Source organism: Haliaeetus albicilla, chromosome 10 (genome assembly GCF_947461875.1).
Source record: "Haliaeetus albicilla chromosome 10, bHalAlb1.1, whole genome shotgun sequence".
In the NCBI taxonomy this organism is placed as follows: Eukaryota; Metazoa; Chordata; class Aves; order Accipitriformes; family Accipitridae; genus Haliaeetus; species Haliaeetus albicilla.
In genome coordinates, this window is record NC_091492.1 from 27,168,866 (window position 1) to 27,186,767 (window position 17,902).

The following is a 17,902-nucleotide window of genomic DNA, read 5'->3' on the forward strand; positions in this document are numbered from 1 at the left end:
ATAGGCTAACGGCCCCCTGCCCCAGCATCCTGCTGGAAGGCCAGGCTGCGCTGCCAGTGCCCAGGCCTGGCTCTGCCCGGCCACTGAGCTGCTCCACAGAACACACCAAGGCTGCCTGAAGCAGAACGAGCATTTTCTTGGAAGTACAATTCCGGCCCGCGTTTCTCATGCCCAGCCAGGATTTACCCACCATCTGCAGGGCTGGGCTGCTCAGGCAGCCAACGCAGCTGGGGCTGGGGAGGAGGCGAAGGGACGCGCTGGCTCCCACCGTGTCCCAGGGCAAGGCAGAGCCCCGCTGCCTGCCCCGGGGGTAAGGGCAGAGCCCTGTGCAGCTGCCAGCAGCCCGGCCCCAGCTCTGCGAGGGCACCCGACCCCTTCCCCGGGGTGGGGTGGCTCAGCCCGGAGCCCCCGCGTTCCCGGCTGCGGCAACGGCGGGTGCAGGGGATTAGCAGGTAAGAAGGCAGAGATTAATTAAACCGGGGTTATCTGAGATTAGACGATTAGGGCGGATAAACGGGAGATTGCCAATCAGCGGCGCGGGCGCCGGGGCCGGGGCGGGGGGGGATGCCACCGCAGAGCTGAGCCCACCCAGCGTGTCCCCGGCCCGGGTGGGTGATGGCGGCGGGGATGACGGTAAGCCAGACCCTCCCCGCCCCGGTCCCCAGGCTCTCAGCCACAGAGGTGTCTGCATGGCATCCCACCACCCGACACCTGCACCCCCACACCTGCGCTGCACCCCCCTGTTACACTGCACAGCGACCCTGCCGCCCCCCAGCTTCCCCCCGGCTACAGTGCACCCCTCAGCTGCCCTGCACCCCCCACCTGCCCGCACCCCTGCACCCAACAGCTGCCCGCACCCCCCTAGCCCTCGCCCCGGGCTGCGCCGTGCTCCGGCCGGGCACCCGCTCCATTCGCTCTCTCCACCAATCAGACGGCTCGGTCCCGCCCTCCCCGCGCTCTTACTGGCTCAGCCTCCTTGGCCTCATCCTCATACGATGGAGCGGGCCAATGAGCGCAGGCGCCAGCTGTGGCCAGCGGCTGACTCCGCCTCCCGCGCGGGGCACGCCGGGGATTGTAGTCGAGTGGCGGCGAAGCGCCGGCTGTCCCCGCGGCTCCGGACTACGCGTCCCGGCGAGCCCCGCACCCGGGCGGAGCGCAGCGCAGGGGGCGGGGCGGGTCGGGTCACCTCGCCTTGCCTCGCCTCGCCTCGCCTCCAACGCCGCTAACGCCGTCGGGGCGCTGGTGGCCGGTCTGCGCCGCGGTCTCGGTGACCATGAGCGGCAGCGGGGTACGGGGAGCGGCGGCCGAGCGGGAGGAGTTCGTGAACTTCTTCCCGCAGATCGTCCGCGACCTGACGGAGGACGGCTTGGGGCATCCAGAGGTGGGCGACGCCGTGGCCCGGCTGAAGGAGGTGAGGGAGGCCCCGGGGGCCGGGGGACGGTAGGGGCGGGGGCGGCGGGTCCGGGGCTGCCTGCTCCTGGCTGCCCGCTCCTGGCTGCCCGCAGGTGCTGGAGTACAACGTGCCAGGCGGGAAGTGCAACCGCGGGCTGACGGTGCTGGCCGCCTTCCGGGAGCTGGCGGCCCCCGGGCAGCAGGACCCGGAGAGCCTCCGGTGCGCCTTGGCCGTCGGCTGGTGCATCGAGCTGGTAAGAGCTGGGGCAGACGGGGGCCCCGTGGGTATCCCGTAGGGACCCCCACAGCCCCCTAACCCAGCCTCTTGCAGTTCCAAGCCTTTTTCCTGGTGGCTGATGACATCATGGATGCGTCCCTCACCCGCCGGGGGCAGCTCTGCTGGTATAAGAAGGTGAGAGGGTTCAGGAGGCCCCTGTCCGCTGGGGGAGGGCAGGGAGTCCTGTGGGGTCAAGGTGTTTTGTGACACCTCCCTGCCCTCCTGGTGCAGGAGGGGATCGGTCTGGATGCCGTCAACGATGCCTTTCTCCTCGAGTCATCTGTCTACAGGCTGCTGAAGAAGTACTGTGGGGAGCGCCCCTACTACCTGAGCCTGCTGGAGCTTTTCTTGCAGGTGAGCCTGGCCCCTGCATCCCCTTCCCACAGATTTACCTTGGGTCTGGGCCGTTTCTGGATGTTTGGTGGTGTGCAGGTCTCAGACTCTTCCTTAAGTTCCGGGGCATCCTGCCAGGCGTGCACCCTTCCTTCAGACTCGGAGAGGAGTCAAAATGGGGCTTGGGTTTGGGGTTTTCAGTGTGCTGTTGGGACTTCCCTGCGGGATTGCATGAATAAATCCTTTCTTTCCTCTTCAGACTGCCTACCAGACCGAGCTTGGGCAGATGCTGGACCTCATCACCGCTCCTGTTTCTCAGGTGGATTTGAATCGCTTCAGTGAGCAGAGGTAAAGAGGTGGAAAGGGCAGAGATGCCAGCCCTGTTGTGGCAGGTTGGCTCTGCTTGCAGTCCCTTCCAGACTGTGTAAGAGAGACAACGGCTTGGTGAAATGCTGCTGTCACCTACCAGGCGTTGCCGAGCGAATATTGCTCACGCTGTCAGAGCTTGGGGGCTGGTTTGGAGGGAGATGCTGTTTTTTCCTGCTGGCCCTGATCTGCAGAGCCCTGATGGGAGAGGAAGGCCTGGGCTTTGTCACTGAGCGTCTTTCCCCTGTCACAGGTATAAGGCAATTGTTAAGTACAAGACGGCATTCTACTCCTTCTACCTGCCCGTCGCCGCTGCCATGTACATGGTGAGTTTTATGCAAACAGTCTCAGGAGGGACCTAACCTTTGGTATGAGGCTGTCGAGGAGTGGGGGGAGTTTGGGACATGGGAAAAGTAAGGGTGGAAGGCAAGTACTGGAAGGGCTTATTCCTTTTCCCCCCCCTCTTAGGCTGGTATTGACAGTAAGGAGGAGCATGACAATGCCAAAGCGATCTTGCTGGAGATGGGTGAATTCTTTCAGATCCAGGTAGGAGGTGGCTCCCCGTCACTCAGTGCTTGTAAGACACTGGTTGGGGTGCTCACGTGTTTCCATCTTCGTACAGGATGATTACCTGGACTGCTTTGGGGACCCGGAGCTGACGGGCAAGGTTGGCACTGATATCCAGGACAATAAGTGCAGCTGGCTGGTGGTGGAGTGTCTGCGTCGGGTCACACCAGACCAGAGGTGGATCCTGGAGGTAACACCACCAGGCTGACAAACCCCCTGGAGATGGGGGAGAGGTGGTGTGGACTCCCTCCCTGAGGACACAGTGTAGAGGGAATGTAATGCCATAACATACACCTTGAAAAGCCATGTGCTGGCCTGCAGAGCTGCACTGTGCTGCTACCTGGCTGGGAGAAGGCTTGGTTGTTGTGAGTAGTGTAAGACAGTAGCAGGGAGAACAAGAGGTGACTCCTGCCATGCTTTGAACGAGCAGCTCTGGCGGTGGCCATAAGCTGGACCTCAACCTGACTTGTTCTGGTGTTTTCTCAGGAGAACTATGGCTGTAAGGAGCCTGAGAAGGTGGCAAAGGTGAAGGAGCTCTATGAATCTCTGGGCATGAGGGCTGCTTTTCAGGAGTATGAGGAGAGCAGCTATCAGCGCCTGCAGGAGCTGATCAAAAAGCATGCCAACCGCCTCCCCAAGGAGATCTTTCTTGGCCTAGCTCAGAAGATTTACAAGCGCCAGAAGTGATGGTGGGCCTGCCTGTGGACTGCTTGCTCTTTGCTAAGGGGGCCTGGTGGGTTTGCCCCCGCCCCCCCCCGCCCGTAGCTGCCTCGAGCTGGTCCCTGCCCCACCATCCAGTGGGTCTCCTGCCCTGGGGTGGGGTGCCAGGGGCTGTTTGTAGACCGCGTGTGGGGGCTGCTGGGGGTTTTGTAGATCATCCGCCAGCCTCTGTGTCAATAAATATAAATTATTGTGGTCGTGTCGCTGCCTGGTGTTGTCTGGGGATGGGGCTGAACCGGGGTGGGGGGCGGGGGGATGCCAGCACCCCCACGCTTTCCGGCCGCAGGGGTTGCGGGGGGGGGGGGGGGGAGGGGGCGGGCCGAAGCACCGCCCCCGCCATCTCCCGGGAGGGGTGGGGCCGGGGCGGCTCCCAGGCGGGGCGGGGGCGGGGCTCCTCCCTCCCGCCAGCCGCATTCGCCGCCGCAGCGAGACGAGGTGAGCGGGGCTGGGGGGCGCGGCTGGCTCCGGGCAGCCGCAATGGGGAGGGGAAGGGGTAGCTGCAGCCCGGGAGCACCGCTCCCGCCGCGGGGGCCCGCCGGTCCTCCAGCCCCGGGACCTGAGCTCGGTGCCCGGTCGGGGCCGCCCCGGGGTCTGAGCTGCCCAGCCCCTGCCCGAGGCCGCCGGCAGATGCCCGGGGCCGGAGCTCTCCCCTCGACAGGGGAAGGGCCAAACGATGCGGCAGGCTGCAGCAGCTGCCATATCTGTGGCGTTTCCGAGGCCGAGTGGCTCCTCACCCGACCCTTTGGCCGGCCGTGCCATCCTCCCTTGGCCAGGACCTCCCCGGCTGAGGTTTCAAGGGCGTTCACTCCTTGACGGCATCTCTGAGACCCTCCCGACCCTCGAGACCCAGCAGAGGGAATTCAGCCCTGCCGCTGCAGCTGTCTGGACTGACCGGAGCTTCCTTGGACCACGCTCAGGTCGTGTTCCGCGGATCAGCTGCTGGCTCACCAGTGACTGGCTGCAGCCCCTCCCTGGCTGGACAGGCCCGAGTTCAGTGGGGAGCTGTGGGGCAGCCCCTCTCGGCTGGGTGTATTCCCATCTCTGAACCCACAGGCCCTTGTGCTGGTCCCCTGCAGCCGGCCCTTCCTTGCTCGGTGGCTGCCGCAAGGTCACTGCCATCCCTCTTGCCCTGTTTGTTCCTCTCCAGGTTTGTGCTGCTGCATTCTCCCCTGCCAACTGAAAGTGTGTTTGATGTTTGCAGGGAGCTGGATGGTCTGAAGAGGGGAGCTGTGGGGCTCTCTGAGGAGCCCTGGCACTACCAGTGAGGCAGCATCATGCTGGCTCCGAAGAAAGGCCTACTGTGTAACCTCAACCACATCCATCTGCAGCACATCTCCCTGGGGCTGCACCTCTCCCGGCACCCAGAGCTGCAAGAGAACTCTGGCTCCATGGGTGGAGGAGACCAGACTGGCTGCAGCGACTCTCCGGAGAACTATGACCAAGTGGATGCCAATTCTAACAATCCCTCCTTGAAGTGCCAGTGTTGTGAGTGTCACACTCAGCAGCCGGTGACGTTGGGTCTCCAGAACCAGGCAGCTCAAGAGGATTTCCCCTGCCTGCATGCTGGAGAGGAGGAGGTGGCTTCCCCTTGTGATGCCCCTTGTGATCTGGCTTCCTCCTCCTCCTCTGTCAGCAGCTGCTCGGATTTCAGCTTGGATGACTCCCCAGTCTCCGTGTACTGCAAGGCGTTCTCCAGAGAAGAGTCCCAATCCCCTGAAAATCGGCCCACCATCAGTCCTATAGAAGATGCCCAGGATGGCAAGTCACTAGCTGACCAGGGTAGGACAGGTGATGGAAGAGATGCCAACCTCAACCCCCTGGTGCTCCAGGGACCAGACACCCTGGCTGGAGAGAGCCCGGACAGCCTCTGCAGCAGCAGCTTGCTTGACTCCCAGTGTGATGAGACCTCTCCCAGCATGGCAGCACAGGAGACCACCAGCATCTGCACCGACCTAGACCCTAACTGCAACCCCCTCCCTGACCCCGATGCTGTGCCTCCAGCTCCGCCAGCACCAGGACGGTGGGATCCCAGCCCGAGCAGAGCTCCTGAGCTGCAGCCCCGGGCTGGCAGCCTCCCCCCACCTGTGCCCCCCCGGCCCCGGAGATGGCTGCAGGTTCTCAGTGGGCACAGAGCACAGCAGCCGCTCTTGCCTGCACGGCCAGCAGAGCCGGAGCCTGCCTCAGGTGACCTCTGCAGAGACACGGGCAAGAAGACCATCACCTCCTTTCACGAGCTTGCCCAGAAGAGGAAGAGGAACGCCGCTGGGCCCACTCTTGCCCAGGCCAGGGCTGACCGGAGCGACTGGCTGATTGTATTCTCACCTGACACGGAGCTGCCACCCCCCAGCGAGCTCCTCTCCAGTGCCGTGGGCCAGGAGCCAGCCTGGCCCCAGCTCCAGCACAACTGGCCAGCCAGACCTGCCAGCTCCAGGCAGAGAGAGGTGACAACGTTCAAGGAGCTGCGGTACCGCAGTGCCTCCAACAAGCCCAAGAGCCAGCCACCTGGCGAGTGGGCAGAGCCAGTGCCATCTCAGCACCCCTCTGCACCCCTTGAGACGGCCGTAGGCAGTGAGGGCTTAGGCTGGGTGCCACCCGTGCCTCTGGGTGGACAGTTGCTGGCATCTATGGACAGCCACCAGCTGAAGAGGAGGAGATCCCGACCAGGACTGCAGCCCATCGCGGAGGGGCAGCCGGGGGATGCAGAGGAAGGGGGGCTGCCACCACAAAGCTGTCTTCCGGGAGAGAAGGGGCTGGGCTCTGGCTGCGATAAAGATGCCCTGGTTCGGAGGCTTGGGAGTCCTGGTGGGGACCCCTGGGTGCCAGGGATGGTCGAGAGAGGAGAAGAGACCGGCGGGGAGGGTAAGAGTTTGGGTCCCTTCCAAGCTGGGTGCAGGAGTGTCACCCTTTAGGGGACTGAGCGGGGCAGGGGGGACCTGCAGGCTCTGGCACAGCGGCCACATCTGAGGCTGCAGGACTTGGGGGGGCAGCCAGTTGCGGAGGCAGTGGGTGCATGTCGCAGCTGCATGCCAAGCCGGCCTGCTCCTTGCTAGCTGGCAAGATGGTTTCTGTGCCCCTCGAGCACTCTGTGCCAGGCAGGGCCGAGGGGCTGCTGCTGCCCTCCGCTTCTTGCGCGCATGGATTTTCCCCCTCCACATCTCCGGCTGCGCTCGGGTGGGACCCCTGAGCGTCCCCCCAGTCCCTTGGGGCTGCCCTGGCCTGTCCCGGCTGCCCAGGGCCGGGCTGGCCCCGCCGAGGCGGCACCTCCTCACCCCGCCCGGCCCACGGGCTCCCTCCGAGCCCTTCCTCTTCCCCGTCCTTCCCCGCCGCGGGGCCCGACCCGCCCCGCCCTGCCCGCTGCCCTTCGCCCCGCCGCTGCCTCCGGTTCCATGGCCGAGCGCGACCCGGCCGGCCCCGGCCCCGGCCCAGGTGCTGCCGGCGGTGAGTGGGGCCGGGGCGGCGGGGCGGGCTCCTCGCGGCCTCCCGCGGCGGCCTCGGGCCTCGCTTCCCCCCGGCCCCGCCGCCCCCCTCACGCCCCTACGCCGGGGCAGCGCCTCACCGGCCGCGGGGGAGCCCGGGCGGGGCCCCGCGGGCTGCGCCTGACTCCGCCGCCCCCCCCTTTCCCGGCTCTCTCCAGCCAGCCCCTCGCCGTCCGCCGCTGGAACCGCCCCGGGAGCAGCCCGGCCTGGCGGGGGGAGCACGGAGGGAGCCCGCCGCCCCCGGGGAGAGCAGAAGAAAGGTAACGGCCCCGCGGTGCCGGCCCCGCCGCCCGCCCTCGGGGCCGAACGGCCGCTGGGCCGGGGCGGTTTCCCCTCCGGAGCCTCTGCCCGGTCCGGCCCGTCCCGTCGTCGCCGAGCGGGGCTCCGGGAGGTGGCAGGGGCTTGGCGGGGGCGGGGGGGAGGTGAGGGGCTCGGCCCAGGGGCGGGGGTGGGCGGTGGGCCTGGCTGGTGTTTTGGGCGCGGGCACGGGCAGGCAGGGCTGCCTGCTGCAGGGCCCGGCCCTGCCCGTCTCTCGGCAGATGGGGCTGTCGAGCCGGAGAACGGGGGTGGGGCTGCCCCGGCATCTTGGAAACACCTTGAGGGTCTCCTGCCCACGGCTCCATCCAGGCCTTGTCCCCTTGGAAACGGCGGGTCCTTCATCCCTGCACCCGAGAGCTACAGGTTCCCATGGCAACGGCCTGGGATGCTCCATTACCCTCCTGCCCGCTCCTCCCTGGCTCCTCCAGGCCTTGATGTCCAGAGCGGCTGCTTGCTGCAGCTGTGGCCAGCGTGATGCTGGTCAGCCCCAGCCAGCCCCGCGCTGCTGATGGGCTGAGGCAGGTGCTGCAGTGGTGGTGGGGTTGGGTGCCACGTTGACGTCTTCCTTTCTCTTGTCCGGCAGCCCTGCTGATTGCCGTCAGCACCGCCGTGGATAAGATTATTGCCCACTTCAGCACCGCGCGGAACCTCGTGCAGAAGGTGAGGGTCTGGGCTGAGGCTCTGGCTGGGCTGGGGTGGGTAGGAGCGAGGGCAGGCCATGCAGGCTTTGGGCAGGAGGGGCTTTGGGAGTTCCCGGGGGAGGATCCCATCATCCCTCCCTGCAGGCTCAGGGTTAGGTGCTGCCGTTCCCCTCCCTCTCCTCTCCTTGTGCCACCCTACTTCAGGCCCAGCTGGGAGACAGCCGGCTCAGCCCAGATGTGGGTTATCTGCTGCTGCACACCCTCTGCCCTGCTCTCTATGCCTTGGTGGAGGATGGGCTGAAGCCATTCCAGAAGGATGTTATCACAGGCCAAAGGAAAAATTCCCCCTGGAGGGTGGTGGAAGCCTCTGTGAAGACAGGTTGGTGTGTGGAACACGCTCCTGGAGATGTTGGCATCTCAGGGTGCCTGGAGCCCTTTTCCAGCCTGGGCTGGGGGAGAATGTGTGCCCAGAGCAGTGACTGTCTGTGTTGTGTATTTCACAGGCCCCAACACCCGCTCTCTCCGCTCCCTGTGCTGGCACGTGGCTGGGTTGGCCCCTCTCAACAGCACCAGACAGAAGTTTCATGCCTTTATCCTCGGCCTTTTGAAGTGAGTATTGGGCCTGCTGGCCCAGGCTGTCCTTGCTGTGATGGCAGGTTGGAAGAGAGTCCCAGGAGCTCTAACTTGGGTTCCTTTTGTCTTGTTTAGCATTAAGCAGCTGGAGCTATGGATCTCTCACCTGCAGAAGAGCCCAGGTAAGGACACAGTGCCTGGAAGCTCCCCACCCCAGTCCTCTCCTGTTTGCCAGGGTGATAATCCCATACCTGTTCCACCCACGATGCTTGGCTGGGATTTCTGTAGTGGATAAGGGCATTGTTTTTCATAGTGCATCTTCAATACAACACCCAGCAGAAGCTCATCTGACCTGCTAGGACAGACTAGCTGGCCCTGGGAGGGGTGTGTGGGCAAGGGCAGGGCATTTTGCAGCTGTGCATATCTTGTAGGTGTAATCTCCGTGCTGTATTCACCCACGGCCTTCTTTGCCCTGAGCCAAGGCCCTCTTCCCCACCTCGCTGATGAACTGCTGCTGCTCATCCAGCCCCTCTCGGTGCTGACTTTCCACATTGACCTGCTCTTTGAACACCACCACCTCTCCGTGGATGTAAGACCCTTGTCCCGTCAGCTAGAGTCGCCTCTGTCTCCTGCCCATCACTCTGCTCAGGCTCGGGGGGCTGTGCAGCCCTCTCTGGAGGGCCAAAGCAATGCTGCAGGGGCAAGCCTGGAAGACGAGATCCCCCCTGATACTCTGGGGAGGGCAGCTGGTGCAGAGGGCAACACAAGGTCCCAGTCCCAAGCAGCTGTGCGTGGGCTGGTCCCTGGCCCCCAGGTGGGGGCTGCCCTGCAGCAGACCTTCCAGCATGTGCTGTGGTGGGGCGACCAGCTCAGTCGCACTTTCCTGGGAGTTGACAGCTGCCCGGAGACCCGCAGGCCCGAGGCAGGCCCTCAGGACACTGGGGCTGGCCTCAGTGGCTGGTGGGGCCAGCTGAGCCAGGCCTCCAGGATTTATGCTGCTCCTAGCAAGGAAAAGTTCCCTTTTGTCTGGTGGACAAAGCTGCAGACGGCTGTGGGGGATTCCAGCCCTGGCCAGGTTGTGCGATCCCAAACATCCGTGAATGACCCTAAAGGCACGGAGCTGCAGCTCCTTCAGACCAAAGCTGTCCCTGAACTCTCCAGTCCAAAGCCCAGCAGCAGTGCTGACACCTCTGGGACCTCTTCCCCTGAAGACCTCATCCCGCCTGCTGGAGCTGGAGCACCCACCAAGCCAGATGATCCTGGTGCTGAGGAGAAACTCCTGGTTGTTTGCCCAGAGCCTCATGCAAATAGGAACCAGGCAGCACCTTCTGACCCAGAGGCGGGTGGTCATCCTGGTCCTGACAAGGGCAGCTGGCTGGGCTGGCTCTTTGGAGCCACTAGCCCCTCTGCCAGGAGCTTCCCTCCCAGTCCTGACACCAACTCAGCTAGGTCCAGGTAAGACCCAGCTTGGGGAGGCAGGGTGGGGGGAGAAGCATGTGCTGAGGAAGGGTTTTTCTCCCAGGCAGCAAACAGAGAGCACACCGTGAGGCTTGCTGGCCTTGCCGGGTGTCTTGTACTGCCTGTTATCCAGGTTTTGTGCTCCTGGGATTAGTGCATTTCCCAAGTGCTGCTGTCATCGCATTGTGTCAGTCCTTTAGAGCAGCAGGAGCTAGTGATGGAGGCTCGGTGGTGCTTGATAGGGCCTTTGTCAGCTCCCAGACCACCAGAATAGTCTGAGCAGGATGGGTGGGAAAAGGCTTCCCAGACGACCTTGTGGCTTTCTTTGCTTTGTGGCAGGAGACCTTCTAGCTGGCTGTCCCCCAGCGCATGTGTCCTGGCTGTGGTGGTGAAGGGGCTGGCATCTGAGAAGACCCGTGCCCAAGAACAGCCAGAGAGGAACACATCCGACTCACCCCAGACTCACAGGTGATGCAGGGTACTGTAGTGTTTGGGGCTGGAGAGCTGGTGGTGGATTTTTCAGGGCGGGGGAGCAGGGGAAGCAGGGTCTGTTTCCAGACATAGCCTGGCTATCTTACAAGCCTTTGTAGGGAAAGGCTTGCACCAACACTCCTTGTTGCTAACTTCCACCTTGACTGCCCCCCCTGCGGATTCCCCCATCTCCTGCTGAGCTTTGGATGAACCTGTGTGTCTGCCTAGCCCTGGTCAGTTGTTTTTCCCAGACATTTTTGCCGGGAGTTTTGAGCATTTTGTTTCTCTTGTATGCTTTGTGGATACACAGCAGCTTGTTGGAGCAGCCACATGGCAGCTCTGACCAAGTTGTGGCAGGTCAGAAAAGCTGTAGTGGTCCATCTGTGCTTGCACAGTGTCTGTCCAAGCAAGCACAGAGGGCGAGTGGCCATCCCACACCATGTTCAGCCGTCTCCCTCCTCCCCAGCCCTCGCTGGCTCTGACCTAGATCTCCCCACCATGTCTGCACAAGAGCTGCTCACGCTCTGCTGCTGCTCCAAGGATCTGCTTGGCAGGACACCTTTGTGATGTGGCTTCTCGATCAAATCCATTATCAGATGGCATCTCTGCCTGAGGAGGGTGGGCACTGGCTCCACCCACGAGCATCAAAACCCCTCCAGAGTCCTGTGGGAGCCTCTCTCAGTGCTATCTGGGGTCCATGGGGAGGTGAATTCCCGATGGCATTTGTTGTGCAGGGCAGTTCGGGCGCTGTGTGACCACACGGGCACAGCCGATGGTCACCTGAGCTTCCAAAAAGGAGACATCCTGCAGCTGCTTTCCACCGTGGATGAAGACTGGATCTGCTGCTGCCATGGAAACAGCACTGGCCTAGTTCCTGTTGGTTACACATCCCTAATTTTGTGAGGAGACCTGAGGAAGCAGGTGCCATCTCCTGGAAGGACTGTCTCCTACCGTGTCTTCACCACCTTCAGGGCTGGCAGTTCTGCAGGGGACCCTGCGCTGGTGCCCGTCACTGCTGCTTGTTCGCATGTTACTGTCTGCCGTGGGTGCATCCCATGAGCCACTGCTGTGTGTGTCCCTGCAGAGCTGCTGGTACTTCACTGTGGCTCCCATGTGGGAACTGCTCTTGCTCGTGCTTCCTCAGCTGATGCCCACGCTGGTGACGGGGGCGGGAAGGACCCTGTCCCTGTGCAGTGCTCACGGTCCTGGATGTTGTCTCTGTGCTGTTCATCTCCTGCCACTGCTGCCACCTCCATGTGCCCTGCTCTGCCCTGGTGCTGAGGCTGGTGGCCCAGGCTGGCCCCAGCTGCAGCTGCACAGTCCCAGCACTCTGTAAATAGTTGTAACCACAGGAACGAGCTTATTGGGGGGGGAAGCTGGAAATAAAGGTTGTGACTCACGTGTCTGCATGTGTGAATGGATCATTGTGGTTGGGGGGGGAGGGTGGCTGGAAATGGCCATGTGGCCCACCCCTGTGTGGGTGGCCTGGGCTGGTGCTGGGTCTTTGGCAAGTAAATGCTCTTGCGGAAGAAGCCAGCACATGCAGGGCTGTGCTGGTGCTCAACATACCAACAGCAGAGGTCAACCATAGTAAGGTGTCGTGCCCTGGCAGAAAGTGCCCAGTCTCCTGCATGGTGTAGGAAGAGGCAGCTGCAAACATGCAGAGCCAGAAATAACCCTGGAAAAGTGTGCGTCATGCTGGCTGGCTGGCAACCAGCCTCCCCCCCAACCCCAAGATGGAAGCTGCACAGTACTAGTAAAGGTATGTGTTTGTTTAGTTATTTACTTAAATTATACTCATCTTTTTTAGTGAGTCACAGGATGTCAGGAGGGGCAGGATTGCCTCTATTTTTTTCAAGTTTTTCTCATTGCTTGCGATTTTATACCACACTGTTTTTTCTCATTGCTTGTGATTTTATACCACACTGTTTACATTTTATACTGGGCTTCCCAGTAAAAGAGAGATGTGGACACATTGGAGAGTGTCCAGCGAAGGGCCACAAGGCAAGAGCAGCTTGTCATAAGGGGCAACTTTGGGGCCACTGCTCTCTGCTATGGACCAAGAACCACATTTCATCCTTCTACCTTCCACTGCTTCAGTGGAAAAGGAAACCATGCTTCAGCTGCCAGGCTGTGGCCTGCTTTGAGGATAAAGCTGCTCCTTTTATTCTGTTCTCATTTTCATTTCTCTCTCTGGAATTTTTACTCTTAGACAAGGGACATTATATCTTAATTGGAATGTTATTTGGCTTGCCTTAAGTAGGTTTGGTTGAATTCCACAACTGCCTCTAGCCTTTGAAATGGGGTCAAGCCAGCAGGAGATGAATCCAGGTACTTTTTCAACTTTTTTTTTTTTAATAATAATAAAGCATTACAGTCCTTGGCATGGTGGCTCTAGTTTAAAAGGAAGACAAGCGTATGGGTCAAGTGTGGCATTTTAATGACCGTAGTGATTCAGGCTAGGAAAAATCAAGTACATTAGAGGGGGTGATCATCAAGAAGCTATTTCATTCCTAAGTGACTAACACAAACAGTTATCAAACTTATTCCCAGCAACCACTTTTGAACCACGGGGAGTTTAAACCCTAACAGATTTGCAAGAACTGTATCTCATTAGTACCAACCTTTACAGAGGGTATCAGAGAAAATGGAAGGCTGACAAAGCCTTAGAGAGGCTGCGTTCCTTAATGTTCTGCTGTGTGCCAACAAGCACAGGGCAGCATAATGGTATGGGATTGGGCTGACAGCTCCCGACAACTCAAAAACACTTCTTAGCCTTTCTAGCTTACCAGACTTTTTGGTAGTGGAGGGGAACATGCCACACAGTGCAAGTCATTTTCCTGACATGACTCTGGTCTAATATTAGCGGGGGTAAGTGCACTGCTACTGTGAGATGCATTAATGATGTTGACAGAACTGAATCTGCTGTCTATGCAGGCATGGGAGACAATGTCTCTAGGTACCAGGGGTTTATATTCTGCAAGTAGGCACTAAATTTGTAGATTTAATGGGTCATGTTCATCCTGCCATTATGTACAATCATGGTTACACACCCTCTGACTACCAAACAGGCAATGTTTGTGCTGATGCTCCTGTCGCTCTGCATGCATGCTGCCATCATCCCTCCTGCCAAGATCTGACCAGAAGAACCATCAGCACCAAATTAAATCCCAGCGAAACACCATCACCCATCAAACAACTGGATATTTGAAAGAGACAGGGCAACAACCCCCAGAAAAGCAGCTGTAGGAGAGTCAAAACATGACAGGAGTGGTTGAGACAAAGAAGTGAGAAACAAAAATCAAAGACATGTCAAAGAAAACCCCACAAGTCATCAATAGGAAAAGATTTTCCATTTAATACTAGACTCTCTCAGGATTGAGATGCAGGCTTTTTATGCAATTACATCCAATGTTAAAATTGGTAATACATAATTTACAAAGATTAACATCAAAACAATGATCTATTTAGATATGCTTTGTAAAAAGGAAATATATTAGCAGCATTTATTTTCAGCAATCACACAGCCTACACCCATGCAGACTAAGAGTTCATATCTATTTGCAATAATGTAGTGCTTCCTGGTCTTAAAACAGCGATCCTGGTGACACACTGGTCTTTTCATTATTATAAAATAACCGAAAAATAAAAAAAGTCATTAATTTCTACACCAGTAAGAAAAACAATTCTTTGCACTTACCTAACATTTGATTGTCTAAAAAACATTTTGTTTAGTCTTTCAACAAAAGAAAGATAAAATGACAGAGCTAGTGTCTCGCTTCTGTACGCACTTTATTTTTTAAAAACTTTTTAGTGTTTAACACCATTTGAGACAATGATTTCTGTTTTAAACTAAATGAGACAACTCAAGATTTTGGACATGCGATATTCCTACTACACGCACGAGTATTTTATACTCAGGGTTCCTGGTACTGTACAGTGCTTCTCTACAGTAAGAAAATATTCCAAACTATTTTCTTATTTCTTTTTTTTTTTTTTAATAAAATATTTTTTCTCAAAGGGTTTTTTCCTTTCTTTTTTTTTTTCTTTTTAAATCAACACATAAAAGTTAATGGAATGAGTCATGTTCCACTAAGAGTAAAATAATTATAATAATAACAAGAATGTACATTAGGACAAGCTTGGTCCATTAAAAAGGAACATGTAACTACTGTATTGCTTTACATCCACGCAGCAGATATATACAACTTGGCACATTAAAAACTGGTTTTCTTATAAGAACATCTAAAACAGGACTGTATATGCATATGTACGTCTGAAAGACAAAAAAGCAAAGCCATTTTAAAGGGGCAGCGTATGCTGACCACCCCCTCCCTTTGCCACAGCCTGGCCCTGGCCCAGAGACAGGTGACAGCTTCGTGGCTCTGCACACCTGGAAAGTTGTTGGGTGCAGTACAGGGAGTCCTGCTGCAGCACTGGTTTGTGGTATGTTACGGCAATTGCAATTTCATGCAGTGAGAAATCAGTGCCTCGGCTGTTGCTTTCGGGAATAATACTTTTCGTCAGGGCAGAGAGAGAGGGCGGTGCGAGATACACTGTCTCTTAATTTAAGAGACAGACATTTTAAGCTGTACAACCAGAACACAAGAATAGTGTTAGCAGTTGATATATTCTACAGTTCACAACAAATACTCGCTCTGAATACTGCTTGACGGTTCATGTAGTGAAGTTTCCTTTTTTTTTTTTCTTTTTCTTTTAACAGATTTTAATTTGCACAACACACTAGACACACAAGAACCACAGCTTATCAAAAAAACCAACAGCAATGGTGTTGTCAGGATTTGACTTGCTTTATAAAATTTCTCTGCAGAAAAAAGTGAAAAAAATCACACCCCGCCCCCTCCCCCCTCTATGACGCAGAACAAGTGCCTCAACCATCCAACTCCTGCTTTGCTCCAAGGTGACTTTGGAAGTTTCTCCTTGTCACAGACCAAAGGTACATGTGTGCACTGGCCATTCCACGGTGAACCTTTCGCACATTTGGGTGCGTTTCTTCTTGGAACTTGTGCAAATCAGAGGCCACAACTTTAGGGCAGCCTTTAATTTTAAGCCACTGGGCCTTAACCCTCCCATCTGGATTTCATTCACTGGCATGGGCCATGGTGGTGCCAACAGTATCTTGTACAATCACAGGTTAATTGGTGAATATGGGGAATATTCTCATCAGAGTCAGTCAGTTGTTATCCTTCTTACCTCCCTGTTTTTATGGGTTTTTTTTGTTTTTTTTTTTTTTTTTCCTCTGAGTGGGAATATCAAGCAAAAATAAATTAAATTTGACCATCCTGGACAATAACCACGAGATTTTTCTCAGTACCTAACATCAATACAAGGCACGCCCAACAACACACACACCATAAGAGCACTGCAGAGCAGGGCAGGGCAACCTGCCAACCCAGACATCTAAGTGCTAACTGTTTGTATATTTGTCAGTTTTCTGCTGCCCTCTTTTCCTTGGCTGGTGCAGAGGAAGTTGGGCTCCTGCCCTCAGTCCTCAGCAGACCTTGTAGCAGACTCCAGACCACAGCTTCCTCTCGTGGCATCACTTCCTGAAGCTGCTCTCCGGGATGGTCAGAGTGCGCCGCCTCAGTTTTCTTCCTGATCCTTCCTCCAGCAAGTAAGTGACATCAATAGCTGCAACAGACCACAGGCTTTTGGTAAAAGAAGGTGATACCAGTAACAGTTTTCCTATTTTCCTATTCACGGTTCTTTCAAGGATGTTTCCATCCACAGTGATATTCAAAACTCCACTGGACAAAGTGCTGAACAAACTGATTTAAGTTTGAAGTTGGCTCTGCTTTGAGTCATGTTTGGATTGGATGACCTCCAAAGATCCTTCCAACCTAAATTATTCTATGAGTCCGTGATTATTTTGCATTAACTCCCAGAACATAAAAGAGACTGCACAGAGCTCATCGTAGGCTTTAAATCAAAAAGAGAGACATACTTAACCAGTGCAACCACTGCACCCTTATTCTACAAGTTAGACAATACCTACGGAAGTTACTTAGAACCCAATGGAAAGCTTATTAAAGGTCAAAAGAGGCTTTCTAAATTCTCTTCAGTCTTTCTTCGCATGTCAAGTTTCTCAGTTGTAAACATGGAATAATGGGGGGAATTGGTCTTAAGAAAGTTTTTGTGGTTACTAAAATATTATATAAAACACAGTGTCAGTCATAAGAAATTTCATTTGGATTTAGTGGAAATTGCTACTGTTGCAAAACAAAACATTGCTGTAAAGAAAATTAATTATTAATAATGTCCACTAGCAGTAAATTCCAACAAAAATGTTTATTTTATCAACACGGTCTGCAGCAAACTGAAAACAAACCTGTAGAAGAAATGCTATTGTGTAATCATAGCATAAAATCTCACCATTTTTCCCTGGGATTTTCTCTAAGAGGTTTAGCAGGATTTGATTAAGTCTCTCTCTCTGAATATGCCGCCTTTCCTCTGGAGTGCACAGCTGCCTTGTGTCGGAATTGCTTTCTTCCACCTTTTTATCAGTTTCACAGGTCTCACTAGAGACTGCCTCTTTTTCTGGCTCCTCTAGGCTAGGCATCTCACTTGAAGTTTGATCTTGATTTCCTAATACATCCTCAATAAGTGGAAGAGAATCTTCTTCTTGGTTTAAGTCTTTAATCTGTGGTTTAGAGCGATCTGTTTTCCAGGACGATCTAGCAGGAAAAGAAGGGTTTAAAAACCACAATTTTTGAGACACTCATCTGAAAGGCCAATTACTAGTGAGTCAAGGACTCCTCGGTAGGTAGGGGGCTTTCTGGAATCCCAGTCATTTGACTTAATGCATGTGTTCAAACCCACCAGTTACTATCTACGGGAGGCTGTGTTCCCATAACCTTGTTTGCATAATATCAAATGCAGTCTTTTAAAAACAAATTGCTTTTTAATTTCGATTTGTAAAGGTTTTTATCTTCCAAAATAGTTGAGCTTGGCACTTACTGATGTTTTTCTGCAATAATCATGGCTCTTGATGGGTATTTTTAGTCTCTAACAGAACAGAGAGACTGCATTGGCCCTGGCTCTTATTACAGTGCAAACATGGGCAGCGTGTTCAGGGATCTGACCTCCCTTTGTGCAGGAAGGCTGGATGCTCTTGTCCTGGGCTCTGCCATCTCCCACATTCTGTTGCCTTTGCTAACTTTCAAAATGGCTTCTGTACTCTTCCTTATGTATATTATTAAGGAACACTGAGGCTGCTTCTATATTCTATCCCTCCTCACCTGTTCCCTTTTCTGTCTTTGAAAGTTTAGAGGATTGCTTTAAATAATTTA

The 17,902-nt window shown here is 56.0% G+C and overlaps 3 protein-coding genes across 7 annotated transcripts in view; 2 read left to right on the forward strand and 1 right to left on the reverse strand.

Annotated features, from left to right (window-relative positions):
• The first annotated feature begins 1,116 nt into the window (after positions 1-1,116).
• On the forward strand, positions 1,117-3,855 carry FDPS (farnesyl diphosphate synthase). The gene is made up of 9 exons (XM_069794430.1): positions 1,117-1,411; positions 1,506-1,646; positions 1,724-1,804; positions 1,901-2,023; positions 2,262-2,350; positions 2,622-2,694; positions 2,837-2,914; positions 2,991-3,125; positions 3,422-3,855. The coding sequence occupies exons 1-9, from the start codon at positions 1,274-1,276 to the stop codon at positions 3,620-3,622; spliced, it is 1,059 nt and encodes a 352-aa protein (XP_069650531.1). The 5' UTR covers positions 1,117-1,273; the 3' UTR covers positions 3,623-3,855.
• Positions 3,856-4,013: 158 nt separating this feature from the next.
• RUSC1 (RUN and SH3 domain containing 1) lies at positions 4,014-11,997 on the forward strand. 3 transcript variants are annotated; one of them, XM_069794414.1, is made up of 10 exons: positions 4,014-4,090; positions 4,857-6,514; positions 7,290-7,391; positions 8,033-8,109; positions 8,295-8,469; positions 8,594-8,699; positions 8,799-8,845; positions 9,095-10,118; positions 10,461-10,589; positions 11,327-11,997. In XM_069794414.1, exons 2-10 carry the CDS (start codon positions 4,930-4,932, stop codon positions 11,493-11,495), a joined length of 3,414 nt encoding a protein of 1,137 aa, XP_069650515.1. In that variant the 5' UTR covers positions 4,014-4,090; positions 4,857-4,929; the 3' UTR covers positions 11,496-11,997. The 3 variants fall into 3 exon arrangements, with proteins under 3 accessions (XP_069650515.1, XP_069650516.1, XP_069650517.1); XM_069794415.1 differs by lacking the exon at positions 4,014-4,090 and adding an exon at positions 4,603-4,763; XM_069794416.1 differs by lacking the exons at positions 4,014-4,090; positions 7,290-7,391 and having other exon boundaries at positions 4,801-6,514.
• A 1,933-nt stretch (positions 11,998-13,930) lies between these two features.
• The window catches only part of ASH1L (ASH1 like histone lysine methyltransferase), a 64,314-nt gene continuing 60,342 nt past the window's right edge, over positions 13,931-17,902 (reverse strand). For all 3 annotated transcript variants that reach the window (XM_069794434.1, XM_069794433.1, XM_069794435.1), the window contains exons 27-28: positions 16,986-17,287; positions 13,931-16,244 (exon numbers count right to left, since the gene is read on the reverse strand). In XM_069794434.1, coding sequence (XP_069650535.1) covers positions 16,153-16,244; positions 16,986-17,287 — 394 coding nt within the window. In that variant the 3' untranslated portion in view covers positions 13,931-16,152. The remainder of the gene's footprint in view (positions 16,245-16,985; positions 17,288-17,902) is intronic.

Bases quoted from the DNA above. Each gene is read 5' to 3' on its own strand.
- RUSC1 (XM_069794414.1), top strand. From the start codon at position 4,930: ATGCTGGCTCCGAAGAAAGGCCTACTGTGTAACCTCAACCACATCCAT. The intron at 7,392-8,032 runs GTAACGGCCCCG...CTTGTCCGGCAG, and splicing joins CCGGGGAGAGCAGAAGAAAG to CCCTGCTGATTGCCGTCAGC. The intron at 8,110-8,294 runs GTGAGGGTCTGG...ACCCTACTTCAG, and splicing joins CGCGGAACCTCGTGCAGAAG to GCCCAGCTGGGAGACAGCCG.
- FDPS (XM_069794430.1), top strand. From the start codon at position 1,274: ATGAGCGGCAGCGGGGTACGGGGAGCGGCGGCCGAGCGGGAGGAGTTC. The intron at 1,805-1,900 runs GTGAGAGGGTTC...CTCCTGGTGCAG, and splicing joins AGCTCTGCTGGTATAAGAAG to GAGGGGATCGGTCTGGATGC. The intron at 2,351-2,621 runs GTAAAGAGGTGG...CCCCTGTCACAG, and splicing joins AATCGCTTCAGTGAGCAGAG to GTATAAGGCAATTGTTAAGT.